An 18,254-nucleotide genomic window follows, 5' to 3' on the forward strand; every position below is an offset into this window, starting at 1 on the left:
ACCCACCAGACCAAACAAATTAAAGGGAAATAAGAAGTCTACCTGAAAAAGAATTCAGAGTAATGGTAGTAAAGGTGATCCAAATTCTTGGGAACAGAATGGAGAAAATACAAAAAACGTTTCACAAGAAGCTAGAAGAACTAAAGAGCAAACAAACAATGATGAACAACACAATAAATGCAATTAAAACTTCTCTAGACAGAATCAATAGCAGACTAAATGAGGCAGAAAAACGGACAAGTGACCTAAAAGATAAAATACTGGGAATAACTACTGCAGAGCAGAATGAAGAAAAAAGAATGAAAAGAACTGAGGACAGTCTCAGAGACCTCTAGGACAATATTAAATGCACCAAAATTCAGACTATAGGGGTCTCAGAAGAAGAGAAAATGAAAGGGACTGAGAAAACATTTGAGGAGATTATAGCTGAAAACTTCCCTAATACGGAAAAGGAAATAGTCAATGAACTCCAGGAAGCACAGAGAGTCCCATACAGGATAAATCCAAGGAGAAACATGCCAAGACACATATTAATTAAACTTTCAAAAATTAAAGACAAAATATTAAAAGCAGCAAGGGAAAAACAAGAAATAACATACAAGGGAATCCCCATATAGTAAACAGCTGATCTTTCAGCAGAAACTCTGCAAGCCAGGAGGGAGTGGCAGGACATATTATAAGTGATGAAAGGGAAAAACCTACAACCAAGATTACCCAGCAAGGATCTCATTGAGATTTGATGGAGAAATTAAAACCTTTACAGACAAGCAAAAGGTAAGAGAGTTCAGCACCACCAAACCAGCTTTACAACAAATGCTAAAGGAACTTCTCTAGGCAGCAAACAAAAGAGAAGGAAAAGACCTACAATAACAAACCCAAAACAATTAAGAAAATGGTAATAAGAACATACATATCAACAGCTACCTTAAATACAAGTGGATTAAATGCTCCAACCAAAGGACATGGACTGGCTGAACGGATACAAAAATAAGACCCACATATATGCTGTCTACAAGAGACCCACTTCAGACCTAGGGACACATACAGACTGAAAGTGAGGGGATGGAAAAAGATATTCCATGCAAATGGAAATCAAAAAAAGCTGGAGTAGCAATTCTCATATCAGACAAAGTAGACTTTAAAATAAAGACTATTAGAAGAGACAAAGAAGGACACTACATAATGATCAAGGGAACAATCCAAGAAGAAGATATAACAATTGTAAATATTTATGTACCCCACATAAGAGCACCTCAAGGCAAAAGCTAACAGCCATGAAAGGGGAAATCGACAGTAACACAATCATAGTAGGGGACTTTAACACCCCACTTTCATCAAGGGACAGCTCATCCAAAATGAAAATAAATAAAGACACAAGCTTTAAATGATACATTAAACAAGATGGACTTAATTGATATTTATAGGACATTCCATCCAAAAACAACAGAATATACTTTCGTCTCAAGAGCTCATGTAACATTCTCCAGGATAGATCATATCTTGGATCACAAATCAAGCTTTAGTAAATTTAAGAAAATTGAAATTCTATCAAGTATCTTTTCTGACCACAACGCTATGAGACTAGATTATCAATTACAGGAAAAAATCTGTAAAAAATACAAACACATGGAGGCTAAACAAGACACTACTTAATAACCAAGAGATCACTGAAGAAATCAAAGAGGAAATCAAAAAATACCTAGAAACAAATGACAATGAAAATATGACAACCCAAAACCTATGGGATGCAGCAAAAGCAGTTCTAAGAGGGAAGTTTATAGCAATACAATCCTACCTCAAAAAACAAGAAACACCTGAAATAAACAACCTAACCTTACACCTAAAGCAATTAGAGAAAGAAGAACCAAAAAACTCCAAAGTTAGCAGAGGAAAGAAATCATAAAGATCACATCAGAAATAAATGAAAAAGAAATGAAGGAAACGATAGCAAAGATCAATAAAACTAAAAGCTGGTTCTTTGAGAAGATAAAAAATAATGATAAACTATTAGCCAGACTCATCAAGAAAAAAAGGGAGAAGACCCAAATCTGTAGAATTTGAAATGAAAAAGGAGAAGTAACCACTGACACTGCAGAAATACAAAGGATAATGAGACATTACTACAAGCAAATCTATGCCAATAAAATGAACAGCCTGGAAGAAATGGACAAATTCTTAGAAAAGCACAACTTCCAAGACTGAACCAGGACGAAATACAAAATATAAACAGTTCAATCACAAGCACTGAAAATGAAATTGTGAGTAAAAATTATCCAACAAACAAAAGCCCAGGACCAGATGGCTTCACAACTGAATTCTATCAAACATTTAGAGAAGAGCTATCACCTATCCTTCTCAAACTCTTCCAAAATATGGCCAAGGGAGGAACACTCCTAAACTCATTCTACGAGGCCACCATCATCCTGATACCAAAACCAGACAAAAATGTCACAAAAATAGAAAACTACAGGCCAATTTCACTGATGAACACAGATTCAAATATCCTCAACAAAATACTAGCAAACAGAATCCAAAAGCACATTAAAAGGATCATACATCATGATCAAGTGGGGTTTATTCCAGGAATGCAAGGATTCTTCAATATACGCAAATCAATCAATGTGATACACCATATTAACAAACTGAAGGAGACAGCCTCTTCAATAAGTGGTGCTGGGAAAACCTGACAGCTACATGTAAAGAATGAAGTTAGAACACTCCCTAACACCATACACAAAAATAAACTCAAAATGGATTAAAGATCTAAATGTAAGGCCAGACACTATAAAACTCTTAGAGGACAACACAGGCAGAATGCTCTATGACATAAATCACCGCAATATCCTTTTTGACCCACCTCCTAGAGAAATGGAAATAAAAACAAAAATAAACAAATGGGACCTAATGAAACTTCAAAGCTTTTGCACAGCAAAGGAAACCATAAACAAGACCAAAAGACAACCCTCAGACTGGGAGAAAATATTTGCAAATGAAGCAGCTGACAAAGGATTAATCTCCAAAATTTACAAGCAGCTCATGCAGCTCAGTATCAAAAAAACAAACAACCCAATCGAAAAATGGGCAGAAGACCCAAATAGACATTTCTCCAAAGAAGTTATACAGATTGCCAACAAACACGTGAAAGGATGCTCAACATCAGTAATCATTAGAGAATGATGTAAATCAAAATTTCAATGAGGTATCACCTCATACCAGTCAGAATGGCCATCATCAAAAAAATCTACAAACCATAAATGCTGGAGAGGGTGTGGAGAAAAGGGAACCCTCTTGCACTGTTGGTGGGAATGTAAATTAATACAGCCACTATGGAGAACAGTATGGAAGGTCCTTAAAAAAATAAAAATAGTACTACCATACGACCCAGCAATCCCACCACTGGGCATGTACCCTGAGAAAACCATAATTCAAAGATTCATGTACCACAATGTTCATTGCAGCTCTATTTACAATAGCCAGGACATGGAAGCAACCTAAGTGTCCATCAAGAGATGAATGGATAAAGAAGATGTGGCACATATATACAATGGAATATTACTCAGCCAATAAAAGAAACAAAATTGAGTTATTTGTAATGAGGTGGATGGACCTAGAGTCTGTCATATAGAGGGAAGTAAGTCAGAAAGAGAAAAACAAATACCGTAAGCTAACACATATATATGGAATCCAAAAGAAAAGAAAAAGTGGTTCTGAAGAACGTAGGGGCAGGATAGGAATAAAGATGCAGACATAGAGAATGGACTTGAGGACATGGGGAGAGGGTAGGGTAAGCTGGGACGAAATGAGAGAGTGGCATGGACATATATACACTACCAAATGTAAAATAGATAGCTAGTGGGAATCAGCCACATAGCACAGGGAGATCAGCTAGGTGCTTTGTGTCCACCTAGAGGGGTAGGATAGGGAGAGAGGGAAGAGATATGGGGATATATGTATAGTTGATACACTTCGTTATACAGCATAAACTAACACACCATTTAATGCCATTATACTCCAATAAAGATGTTTAAAAAATAAGATAAAAAAATAAATATCATATTGTGTGTATGTAAGAGAATACCTATATTTTTAGGAATTACCCACAAATTATTTGGTAAAAGGAAATATAATAAACAAAATTACTAAAAGAAAATATTCAAGCAAAGCATTCTGATTTTGGCATAGGAAAGGATCTCTTATGCAAATGACAATAAGTGTTACCATAAAAGAAAGTATTGATAAATTTACCTACATTAAAATGAAGAACTTTTAGCTGGGTTACTTTTTTAAAAATAAAAATCATATATATTTAAGGTGTAAAACATAAAAAAATGAAGAACTTTTATTCATTAAAGACACTATAAAGAAATAGAAAATATAAGTCACCATCTGTGACAAGATTTCTACAATCATGCAACGGACCTAGGAATCAATACCTAAAATACACTGCAAATATTCTTCAGAGATCAAGAACCTAATAAAAAATGGGCAAAAGATATGAACTGACATTTCAAAGCATCTAACATATGAAATGTCTGTAAACAAAAGGGAACCTGTTAAATTTAATTATTAATCAGAAAAATGAAAATTAAGACCCCATGTGGTAACATATTTTACTTATTAGATTGGCAAAAATAAAGAACCCTGGTAATACCAAGTGTTGGAAAGGACATAGAGTAAGAGGAATTCTATGTATGGGTTTGTAGACATGTCCAACTAATTTCAAGAAGAATATGACATCATCTAGTTAAATCCTCATCTCTCCAACAATTCCACTCCTAGATTAATATCCTACAGAAAACTTTGCATATGTGCACCTGGAGGTGTGTACAAGAATATTCATGGCAGCATGTTTATTGGACCAGGATTTTGAAAACAACTTGAACATCCATTAATAACAGAAGAGAAAAGTAAATAGTGTGAAATGAATTACAAGCCTCATATAAGAATGTGGAAGAATCTTAGAAATAAAACACCAAAAAGAAAAAGCAAGTTGTATAAGACTAGATACATAATCTATAACTTGCATTTATGTTATTTATATATATATATGTAAATACATATAACATATAATTTATATATTATAGTCAAATACAGTATATTAGATTAAGGAAATATTACTTGAACACATTTATATTTTAAACTGTAGATATTGATATTGACTGAAGTTTTGAAAATGTAAAAACCTAAGCATTTTTTTCATTGCAATCTCATTTTTGTATTTTCTAAATCCTTCATGCTACGCATAATTCAAAATAAATAGGAGAGTTAAAAACCTGAGAATAATTAGTATTTCTTAATTACTATCATTCTGATTAACATCTACTCCTTTTTATGTAAAGCAGAATATATTTAGTGTAATAATGTATTTCCATTTATTTGATTTTCTACTCAGATCAGAATTATAAACAAGTTGACTTAATCCTTATACATTTAACATGGCACGATATTATGAATAAATATTTTGATTGATATATTTCCTTAGGGATTTTTAATGAATTATTTCAACTGTTAAAAACATTCAAAATTATTAAAACATTAAACAAAACATAAAAACATTAAACAAAACATATCAAATTATAGGCATTAAAATTCCTATTTGCGCATGGTTTTAGACTTTTTAATGCATTCCATATTTCTAAACTCTAAAAATAATACAAAACTAATTTCCTTTTTTTCAACTTTATGTCTGGTAAATAGAATGATTTTAATGTAATATTCATAATTATTGGCCAAATGTCAACCAGATCCTTGGTTGGTGCCAGAATCACAATACTTCAGGCAAAAGCAGTAATAACTGCTTAGCAATATTCAAGAATACAATACAAAATGCGACTAAACTCGCTCTAATAAGGCAAGGTATCAGCATGTAAGTGTGTTTAATTGCTTTTGAAGTGCACCATTACCATGGCCAGTGTGGCAAAACACAACATGATGACATACGCTGACATACCAGAGTTGAAGGGACCTTTCTCTCCTCTTTACATTTTCATATCATTATATTTAAACTATAATCTATTTCATATAAACACCAACAGATATCATGGCAAAGATATTAAATAAGATTCCATGTTTTCATTATGTGAATCAAAATATAAAATAGCACCTAATGAAGTTGAGAGTTGTGTACAATTTTTATAAGCATAGTAGCACTTTCACACATATAACAGCAAACATGTAAACATTAGAAGATCAGAATTAGCCACCTTAATGCACTAATGTCCATATCTCAGTGCGGATAAAATCTGAATCAGGGAAACCACATACAATCAAAGAAAGCTATTGCTAAATTATTCAGGCCATTATATAATAAAATGACAAAAATGGTTAAAAAAGTAATGAATCTAGAAGTGTTAACAGACTTCTATTCAGTGTTACCCATATCATGTTTAACACAAAAGAATAAAATAGTATTAGCAATTAAGTATTATTTATCTTCTCCTGGTAAATAACCTTTTCTACAGGAACACTATCCTTTAATTCATATCAACTCTGTAACAGGTACTGTGCTAGATATATTACTTACGTTATTTCATTGAATCATGACAAACACCTGTTGATGCACATATTATTCTTCCCAATTTATAAAGATGGAAGCATATAAGTCAAGTAATTTGCCCAGGTTTGTACAAGTAATAAGTGGTAGACCTGGGTTTCACATACAGACTAGGCTTCCAAATAATTCAAACTCTAAAACAGTTTCTGACAAAGTACATGCTACACAGACGCTATGCTGAAGGAAAAAAATGGATTGTGATAGTTAACTCATACAAGAATAAGTTATAAAAGTATTAAATTAAGGATAAAAAGTAATTTTCTCCCTTAACAAAACATATATGTGATATATAGAGATACACATATATACATGCACAATTCCTAAGACCTAAAAGAAGTTAGGATAAATGGGCAAGTATAAAAACTAATCAATAGCATATGAAAACTCATCCATAGCTTATGAGAAAGTAGTTATTTTAATAACTATATTGGTAGTAGAAGCTAGGTTTTGAAAAGCCATTCTTATATTACATGTTTATTGATTAATAAACAAAATTAAATGATTAAAAAATAATGTAACTTAAATTATTAACTGTAATTAAAAGCTATTTTTAGGGAAATATCTAAAATTTAGCTAAAGTTTTCCTTATAATAAGCTCTGAATAGTTGTTGCTAAACCAGCTTTTGGCTGCGTAAGTAATCTACAAATTTTAGTATAGGCTTTTTAATTGCTCCTTTAATAAGATTCTTAAATTCTATTTAAATATAAAGAAAACATGAATATTTCCCAAAATGTAACAGGTATCTATTTCTAAATTTGATTTTTAAATATTTAAGATATAAAATATTGTGTAAATTTTGTTGTACATATTGCAATGTTTATATATCCTTCCCAGCTTGTCCTCTGTTCTTACCCATTTGGATAAAAATTATTAATGTTTTCTTGATAATATTTTTACAATACTTTAAAGCATGGTTTCCAACAAAAACATATAAGGGGTATTAAAATATTAATGTGTTCAGATAGAAGCATAACAATCTAGATAGGATTTTTTCATTTAAAAGAGCATGTCTATACTCCAACCCCAAAGAGGTTAAGAAATAAATCAGGCAGCAAAAGGATGGAAGGGACAGTTAGCAGTCCCTTATCTTTCCTAATATTTTCCCCGATTTCTTGAAATACTTTCAGTGGTATGTTTTGTGTTTGTGTGTGTGTGTGTGTGTGTGTGTGTGTGTGTGTGTGTTTTATCACTTTTCCTGAATCATCACTGAGTACACAGGTCAGGACACAAAGTGTGTGGTAGATTTTTAACATACAAAAATTGTAATCTAGCTCCAAATTTAACTCTTCAGCAAGTAATTAAAGCAACATATTTGAACTACCGTGGATTCCATGTGATTCTCTTTTTTTCCCTCTACAATGAAAAAGTACATTCTACATCTAATATTACCTTCTAAATCTATTCAAATCTATTTAAATCTATTCAAATCTATATGGAATTCTTCTATTTCACTTCTCTTTAATAAATATGTTGATACATTTAAAGTTTCACCTGAATAATCATTCAAAGTCTCATTAAAGTAGTAATTTCTTTCTCTTAACTGTGACTTATGTGATTGCAAAAGACATTCAATTAACTGCATAATGATTCTTATTTCTTTTAGAGTAAAATATATTTCACAGATAGAAAGAAAGTATGTTATAAAGTATAGTTATCTTTACAAAAACTAACCCGTTGACTATTTTAGTAACTCACTGATTGGCTTAAAGAGAGAAGAAAAACCACTTTTCCACTATTAACACAATTCGTTTCCTTAATTCAAAAAAAGATAGTTTAAACCGTAAGAATTTACTTTAGAGTACAATCTCATATGTTATAGAAAAATACAGAGAAATTAACATGGAATATCAGGAAGCCAGATAGCTAACTGGCTTGAGAAGTAAATATATACAATTGTCTAAGGAGGATTAATCCAGTTTACAAAGGCACATTTAAGGAAGAATTATTCAATACCACACGGAATGGACTACTGGAGAACAGTCTAGGAAGCAGCTAAGGTAGTCCACAGAGACCAGCTTTAGAAGGGTGGGAGTCATAATTAAAAGGAAAAAGGAGTAGAGCAATAGGTGGTTTGAAGGTGGTTTTTGAAAGTCCCCTATAACCTCTACCAGATCCCCCAAATCCAACCAAAATAAACATTAATTTAAGTAAATTTGCTCTGCGAATGAAGCTTCCAGATAAGTTTGTTAGGCCCTTTACAATCAGATTTTGAACCCCTAAATCTCCCTTCACCACCCCCACCTCCATTTAAAAATGCAGAACCTGGGCTTCCCTGGTGGCGCAGTGGTTAAGAATCCACCTGCCAATGCAGGGGACACGGGTTTGATCCCTGGTCTGGGAAGATCCCACATGCTTTGGAGCAGCTAAGCCCGCGAGCCACAACTACTGAGCCCACGAGCCACAAATACTGAAGCCCATGCACCTAGAGCCCGTGCTCCACAACAAGAGAAACCACCGCAATGAGAAGCCCACGCACCACAATGAAGAGTAGGCCCCGCTCGCCGCGACTAGAGAAAGCCCGCACGTAGCAACAAAGACTCAGTACAGCCAAAAACAAATAAATAAAATAAATAAATTTATTTTTTTTAAGTGCAGAAGCTGCCAATTAATGTGAAAAAGGCATCAATGGGAGCTTGGGAGACACTGGAAGGATAGGATCAAAGATGATAATGTCATATTTTTCAACTGACTGAATTAGTAGAATGCAAACACTATTAAAAGGCATTTTAAAAATGAAGAAATTAGCCTATTTATGAAATATGATGATTTGTGAATTGTCATGTTAATTTTGAGGTAATGGTACTATATCAAAATGGAAATTATTATAAAAGCTGAGTATGGCAATATGTAGGTTTGAAAGTCATCAGCAAAGAAGTTATAATTGAAAATATATTATGGAATTAGAAAAGTCATTTTAGGAATAGCAACTCTATTACATGGATTTAGTGGAGAAAATTAATGTATTCTCAGTTCCAAAAAAGAGTTATAGAATAAAACTCAAGTTAATTTGAGTCATCTATAGTATTTATGAAATATTTTCTTTTTTAATGTTTTATTTTGACAATAAGAACATAGCTTGATAGAAAATCATGAGGAAATATACAGAGTAGATAGAGATGGTACAGAGAAATCTGAGACAAGGCACTTGAAAATCTTGTCTTCAGATTTCCCTTTATTCTGTAAACCTAAAAAGTGGCCTGATCCTCCCTGTTAAAGGCTAGCATGCCTCCCTTGACCAAAAGCAATTCAGTCCTCTGCCTTGCAAGACAGCTCATACCCCTCTTACAATATATTCCCCACCTCATCATTGGACAACTGACCAAAATCCATTTAATTTACAATATAACCTAGCCAGGGAAGTACTGACTCTGTTTAGACAGAAAAAGAACTACTCCCAAAGGAATTGTAGGAATTAGCCAACATGTACCTATGAGTGCCAAGAGAGTACATGTAGGCCTATATTCTGAGGCTGTTGAGGCAAAGGAGCTAGAACATAAAGTTGGACAAGGGAGAATTTATAAATATGGGACTACTCTCCTCTGACATAGCATTTAGCCCCCTGGGAAAGACGCTGGTGTTAGTAAGATGCTAGGAGGGCTCCTAAAAGCTTCAAAAAAGTGATGGCCTAGCTAAATAAAGTAGAAATGCCAAATCTACCATGAAAAATAGTGGAAAAAAGCATCAAAAGACTCAGATAAATGAGCATGTGACAGTGGGCATACTATTCAAGGCTGAAAAACCCATGAGATAACCACAGGATGTCCAGAGGCTATAGCAACTATGAAAGCATCAAAGATTGTGCTGGAGAGGGGGGCAGCAACATCACTGAGAAACTCAGTTGTGGCTGTCCTCTAGGATGATGGTAGATGTTATTAGAGAACCAGGGTCCCTGAAACCAATGGGAATGACAGGAGCCCGTGAAAAGAAAGGTCCGATGGGAGCACGTAAATATCAAAAGCAAGGTGGGCACAATTATGGAAAAGATCAGAGTAGCTATGCGAGAGCCTGATCCAGAGACAGCTAGGGAGATAATTAATAGAATCAACATCCTTACAGGCCAGCAAAGGTAATGCTTGGGAAATATGGGAATCCAACAAGGGTAATGCTCAGTCTGTATAACAAGAAGAAATTGAGGATTGATTATCAAGATGCTGAAGGCAGCCATCCCATAAAAAGCCACAATCTCTTGCCTGATTTCCAGACCCGAGCCAGTTTTTACACACTGAACCTTTTGGCCAGGCCTCTAGGAAGAAGGATCCTACAACACAAAAACAAGTATATATGATAATTTACTCAGACAGCTACACACACAGAAGAAGAAGGAATACCCCACACATTTGAAATTGTTGAAATAGGGTCTAGCATGGTATTGATACTCAAGAATGTACAGTGTTATGATGCCCCCCATTAGCATTGAGGAATATGGAGACCAGGTAATAAAGTATTGGCTCAGGTCTGGCTCCTGAGATAGGAACCATGAACCCACCTGCTTGTCATTTCCTTAGTCTCCAAATAAGTAATTTGCAAGAACATAGATGGTAACTGTCAGAACTCCATCATTAGTTCTTGACCTATGGAATAAAGGTTGCTGTAGTTGGAAATGCCAAGTGAATGGCTCTGAAACTGCTCCCTTCTATGATCAATATAACCAAAAATAATATTGCAAACTGAGGCAGGGCAGGGGGAGTGCTGGCAGAAATTTGCCAAAGGATGTCGATGTGGCAGTTACCATTATATTCCCATATAATCCCCTACCTCTACATGGCAAAGACAGAAGTAAATGTAACTCCTTTCCCTCAGGGCCATGTAAATTTCTCTATTCACCATCAAATTATAGTAATCCTGATCATCTTATACTTTCCACTATATAAATGAAATCACCCTAAATGGGTCTGGTGAGCAAGAAGTGGCAAGTACCCTAGATGTCTTAATAAGACACATGTGTGCCAGAGAAGAAATAAACACCAAGAAAATTCTGACTAGAGCATGTTGAGATGATGCTTCTAAACAAAAGGCAAGCTGCTGCTTATTGTATCCTCTATCTTGAACAAAGAACATAGTTTAAATTATGTCTGGACCAAGAAAAGTTTTGCAACAGGTCCAGGGTATGATACAAGACATCCTACCTGCCCCTTCGGTCTTATAGCCCAGCAGATCCAATGGTGCTCAAATTATCTGTGGAAAATAAGGATGCTGTAAGAAAGACTATAAACAGCTCCAGCAGAACTGCAGTACTGACCTCTAGACTTCTAGAGAAAAGGCATGCTCATCTCTGTTGATCACTCTTCCTATCAGTTCTCCTTTAAAAGGAGTCAGATCCCAGTATGCTCCTGAGCTCTGGTAGAGTCTAAGGACTTATGACCTGAGTTATTTTTCATGACCTAGGAATGCTGTATGTCCTCAAAGCCATGATTCTGGACATGCAAAAAATCCCAGTTCATCTTAAAAAGGAATAATTATAATTGAAATTGTGCTTGAGCACTTCAGAAAGGTACAAGTAAATTACATGAGCTGGCAGCTTAAAATCCCAAATTTCCACTCTCGTTTCAATGCCATATGTCCTACTATACCTATGGCTTTGTGAGTTCACAATGACCAGGTAACAGAGAAAGAAAAAACATCTAGCCTAGTTTCTAGATGGGCTTGCATGATATGCCATCTCTGCTACCAATGGACAGTCACTGGATTATAATTCTGCCAAAGAGGACCCCCTACTGCTCTGGCCCGATAAGCTATGAAGTCTTCAAGTATGAAGACTATGCACAGGCTCAGTAACAAGGACTTTCCCTAAGCAAAATTTATTGGCCACCACTCAGTGCTTTTAAATGTCCAGCTTGCCAACAGCAGAAGCCAACGTGGAACCCTTGCTATGGCGCCTCACCATGCGAAGCCAGCCTGCCACCTGGTGGCAGACATTATTTTGAACCTCTCATTTTGGAGGGGTTACTGATCTGTTTTCACTGGACAAATATGTATTCATTATATCATGCAAGGTTCACTTAGGAAACAAAAACATGACTCTAAATCACCTTCCAAGTCTTCCCTGAAGGGACAGTAGCCATTTACAAGGGCAATTCTTTTACCTTAGACCTTTCAGAGATAATTAGATATTAACTTTGAGTGCATTCCCTTTACTGGAAACATAAAAACACCATCCAATAGTCAGACTAGGAGGTTATGATAGCCTCATGATGAATGGTATTTTGGCTCCAGTCTGTTTCGCAGTAAACCCAGTGGGTTTGTGGACTTGTTCCCTGGTTACTTCCTCAGTTTCTGACTGTACACCTGGAATAGACATACTAGTCAATTAGTAAAATCTCCTCATTGGCTCACTGTTTTATGAAGTAAGTGCTACTATGGTAGGAAGGATCAAGCAGAAGCCCTAGAAATTAACCTACCAAAAGAGTAAACTAAAAGCAAATCACAGTCCTGTGGGAATTACAGAAATGTGTGCCACAATAAAGTAGTGGAAAGATATAGAGGATAGATATCCATCGCATCCTCATTAATTACCAGTTCAGCCTTTGCAGAAAATTGATGGATCTCACAAAATGACTGTGGATTACTGTAAAATTAGTAAGGCGTGGTCTACAATGGCAACTACTATTTCAGATGGGATATTTGCTTTCACTGCTCTGAGTGCACCACAATCCAAATACTTAGAAATTCCCTTATACATTGTCATGAAATACAATTCATGCTTATGACCAAAGTATGCATTTTACAGTAAAAGAAATATGGTTATGGGCCAACACCCACAGAATTAATGATAGGCCATCCCGCAGAAACAGATGCCCTGATGGAATAGCAGAATAGCTTATTAAAAAATCAGCTGCAGTGTTAGTTTAGAAACGCCACCAGTGTTGTTCTCACACAGTCACAGAAACCAAGGGTTCACAGCAACAGATGTAGCCCCTCTAATTATTACATCTCATAACCAACCTGCAAAGAGTTTGCCTCCTGTGCCAGCAACCTTAGGCTCTGCTATTCAATGGCTTAGTTCAAAAGAGAAAGGTGCGTCTATTGTGGCACAGAGGGAAGGCACCATCAGATTAAAACTAAGTCTGACATCTAGTGATTCAGAGATTTGTGTGACTGTTTTGTACTTTTTGACATGGTTGCTGCTAAATGATGGATTTGGAGAGGACCTTCTGGAACCCAGAAAAAAATCTGGGACACCCTTAGTACATCCACGTTAAGTAGTAAATATCAATGGAAAACTATAACAATCCAAGATAGCAGGACCACTAAATACTCAGACCTTTCAGGATTAAAGATATGGGTCCACTCACCACATAAAGAACTCCAATGAGCACTGGCTAAGCAAAACACAAACCCTGAATGAGAACTAAAAGAAGGAAGAAGTATATCAAGTATATGTCATGGCTGGAAATAAACTATTCAGCTATAAATATTTCTGTCACATACATATTAATTAATGAGTTTTTTTCTAATCCCTCCCCTGGTATTCTGTGTTAGAAGTTCCTCCCCCCATGCCCTGCATCCCTCGCATATCTCCAGCCCCTACAAGACAGCCTCCTCCTTCACAGTCCTCCTACCTGATGGACCCAGTTCCTCGAGGCTGGTAACAATGCTCTCCCACTGTGCCTCCAACACAAAAAAAGTGTCCTGCCGTTGACAATCTCTGAGTTGTCTTCCTGTCCCCTAGATGACATCTTAGCTCTTCTGTCACCTATGTAATCAATTCCATGTATTAAGGTTATTTTGTTCAAACGATCTAAACTAGTTTTTTCTGACTTAAACCCAAAATGATTTCCTGACTTTGCCTGAATGAAAAGGCAAAATGTCAGAAAAATTCATTAAATAACTGCTTTTAAAATTGCAAAAGTGAATAAAACATTCCTCCTACCCTATTTTTTCTTCACTTTTATACAGAGGACACACGATAAAACTTTTATATGTAGACTAAAACCCAAGAATTGATTGCTAATGAAAGGAGGCAAACTATCTTGAGAGATGCACACTTACATGTTGAGATTGAAGACAAGAGCAAAGCTTGGAATGACATTAGAGCACCCCTGCCCCTGACACACATGAGATCTGGCACCATACCATAGGAGAGAATGGTAGGATGTGAGGGTGGGGTGTGGGAAAGGAAAGGCAGCCTCTGTCAAATATACTATGCTTTAATCCCAAAGTTCCAAAATTTCTCTATTTATTTGGCCACTGTTGGGGCTATGGCCTGCCCAGCCTTCCTGCCTGCTCTGTTCCAATGTCCCTGGCAGCTGATCCTGTCACCCACTTACAGACAGCCCACAGTCACCCTTCACACATTCTTAAATGAAGAAGAAACTCATGCAAGTTTGGAATTTTGATTATGACACAGAGCTGAATATATTTAACTACTGACCTGAAACAGTCATTTCTAAGTATGACTTACTACCTGAAAAAGAATGCCTATGCCACGTCAGAAGATGAAAATGTTTCTCATGACAACCACCACTATCACACTCAGAATCCTTAACTCTGAATTTTTTTTATTATTGCGAGTCTTTTATTTGCTCCCTGACTTACTAGCCTCTGTGGAGATAAAGATTATCCAAACAAGAACAAGCACTACTTAGTGACAGCAATGGAGTCATCTACTGCCACTGACTGCATTAGGCAGAGACTCAAATTACAGGCAGGCGGAGAAGTGGGAAAGCTTTATGGTGACAAAAGAGGGTCTGTCCTGATGGGACCTTGGAGACATGGGGAACCTGAGGCAGACTGACTAAAAGGGGATTTCCCTCAAATACCATAAACCTAAAAAATTAGTATTGATGATAGAGGAACAGTAAAATAGTAGTCTAAATATCACTAGAAAGTGATTATCAAAGCCTTAGTATAACCTAAAAGCATTTAGTCTATATTTTATTCAAATATATGATACTAGATTCCAATGCATACCTTTGAGGAAGAAAAATGTTATAGATATTAGCTAAGTAAATGATTATTTGAATTCATAAAAATCTGTTGTTCTTATAGCATTACTACACTAAAAAAGTTATATTTGTAAATGCTTTCATTTTTAAATGTCAGATATTTTAGAACTCAAAGGTATTTATAAAAACATTCATTACCTCAGCTAAACTTTTATGCAATTTTCATGACAAGAAACTAAACCCTTCACAGGTTTTGTGTAATTTTCTTTCTTCATTTTTTATCTCTTTGACCAGACATTTTTTTTGCAGTACGCGGGCCTCTCACTGTTGTGGCCTCTCCCGTTGCGGAGCACAGGCTCCGGACGCGCAGGCTCAGCGGCCATGGCTCACGGGCCCAGCCGCTCCACGGCATGTGGGATCTTCCTGGACCAGGGCACGAACCCGTGTCCCCTGCATCGGCAGGCGGACTCTCAACCACTGCGCCACAAGGGAAGCCCCAGACCAGACATTTTTAATACCATTTTTTCTGTAATCACGGAAGATTTTAACTCTCATCCTGATGCACAGCAAAGGCGCTCAGATATAAAGAGATTCTTAAATGGGGTATAATTCTTTCCATTCTTCTTTTTGAAAAGACTAATGAAAGTTTGAAGTTATAGTATGAGAAAATAAATAAGGGATGATCTGATAGTTATTTCTTTTGGACAAAGGTAATTTTAAGCAGAAGAGTGAGCAGGTGAGCAGAAATGGCCATGATTAAGTTTGAGTAAGTGGCAGAGTGATTCACTGAGCTGTCTCTGCCACTAATAAATGTGTGTCCCTCAATTAACTAGTTACTAGTAACATTTAAGAACCTCCATTTTCTATCTATAGACCAAGTGGTTTGGAATACATAACTTCTAAATTACTTTTCCAATATAATAATGATACGAGTCCGTGAATCTGAATATCTGAGAGTTAAGTATGAATTAATGGAAACAAAAATATCATACCTTTGTATTAACTTTCATCTTTGTTTTACGTTTGCTTTGTTCTCTGGCTTCACGAAGACCTTTCTGAGTAGGACCTTCTGGTGCATTTTCCTTTTCACAATTCGGAACAACTATAAGATAATACAGTTTACTCTTAATGTTTATACTGTTTGTAAGAAATATTATAACCAAAAAAATAAGAAAGCCAAATTCATTATACACGTATTTTTTGAAGTATTAAACTAATAATATTAAAATCATACTAAAATGTTTTAAATGAAGTCTCAAATTCATTTCCCAAAAATGCAGGGTGGCATTGCCGCAAGGTTAGTGAAACAGCATTGCGAGCAGTTGAAAAGCATGTGAGCCAATCTCCAGTAACATTATATCTAAATTCCTGTTATCATGAGGTTTCATGTGTTTATAAACAAAAGTTGAAGGGAGTCAAAGGAGAGAATGCTAAGCAATGACAAAATTTCCCAAGTGGAACTGTATAATAAACAAAGAGATTTTTAAATGAATATTGTATTAATAAAATATTCTCTATGCTTCACAATGTTGAGAAAAAAAAGAAAAGAAAAAACAGGGTAACATTCCAATACAGTTGTAACATTGGTCCCCACAGTCTCCTGGACGTAAAGGAATCATCTGAGGTAAAAAGAAAAGTGACAGGAAAAGTCTGTTTCTTTTTCACATCTTTCCATATACATATACATGTTCAGGTATACATAATTTCCCCCTGTATTTCTAAACAGCCAGCTGATTTCAAATAACTAATATGGTTATAATCATTATTAACTCATAATTAAGTGACTAAATGTTCTAATTTATAACATTAATTTATAATAGAGAAAAGATGATGAACACAAAAATATGTGGATGATTTCAATGTCAAGACTCTCAAAGAATCCTGATGTTATAAAGTAAGGAAGCATATGCTAACATTTAGTTTCTTTCCTGATCTAATTTTTCCTATTCAGTACCAGTTTCAAGGAAGAAAACCATCAAAATAATCCCCACAATAACATAAAAGCCGAATGCTGCATAAGTTAGTACTACATGAAAGTACTTTTAAAACTTCTAACACTAGGGTATCCAGACTGCATGTCCTCGCTCTACGGTGCTACAAGTTAGAGCCCCACAGCATCTGGAAGTCAAAATGTGGAGAAAAGGCAACAACTACAGCTCATTGAGATTAGAGAAAAATTTTCACTTCGAATTCTCTTTTATTGTATTTTCCTCTTCAACAGCCAAGAGTGAAAGCCTGATAATGATAATAATTTAAAATAATAATCATTAGCATTTATGCCTCATTGATGTTTTACTATCTAACAGGTACTGGTCTAAACAATTTACACGTATTATTTCATGAAATCCTGTCATTAGCCCTGTGAAGGTCACTACCTTTTGTTCCCTTTTACATATAAGGAGAATTTGTATAGTAATATCTACAGGGAAGAAAGGAGAAAGCAGTAAGGAGAGAAATCCAGGATTCCAGTAGATAATTCTAGGAATACGAGCAGACCTCAGATAGCATGCAAAACATTACTAAGCACCACTTCGTGAAAGAAATAAAATAAAAAGCAAGAAACAAACAAAATGGTAAGGATAAATGAAAGTAAAAAATCAAAAAGGGCTTGGTTTATATATAAGGATATGTAGTTGTTCCACAATCAAAATGAAATTACAAGAATTTATACTTTATAAAAATATTTTAGGAAAAAAATCAACATTTGCAACCAAAACATGAGAATAAACATTGCATAGTGTATGTGTAATTGAAAGAAAAGTAACACTTAATTATTTCTCAATGTACCAATAATAAACATGATTCCCACTCTCTA

At 35.4% G+C, this 18,254-nt stretch overlaps 1 protein-coding gene across 1 annotated transcript in view; it reads right to left on the minus strand.

The window, feature by feature from the left end:
• Nucleotides 1-18,254, minus strand: part of SPAG16 (sperm associated antigen 16) — an 873,487-nt gene that overhangs the window by 798,769 nt on the left and 56,464 nt on the right. Inside the window, exon 9 of the mRNA XM_060151305.1 lies at nucleotides 16,432-16,541. Coding sequence (XP_060007288.1) covers nucleotides 16,432-16,541 — 110 coding nt within the window. The remainder of the gene's footprint in view (nucleotides 1-16,431; nucleotides 16,542-18,254) is intronic.

Source organism: Lagenorhynchus albirostris, chromosome 6, assembly GCF_949774975.1.
Source record: "Lagenorhynchus albirostris chromosome 6, mLagAlb1.1, whole genome shotgun sequence".
NCBI lineage: Eukaryota > Metazoa > Chordata > Mammalia > Artiodactyla > Delphinidae > Lagenorhynchus > Lagenorhynchus albirostris.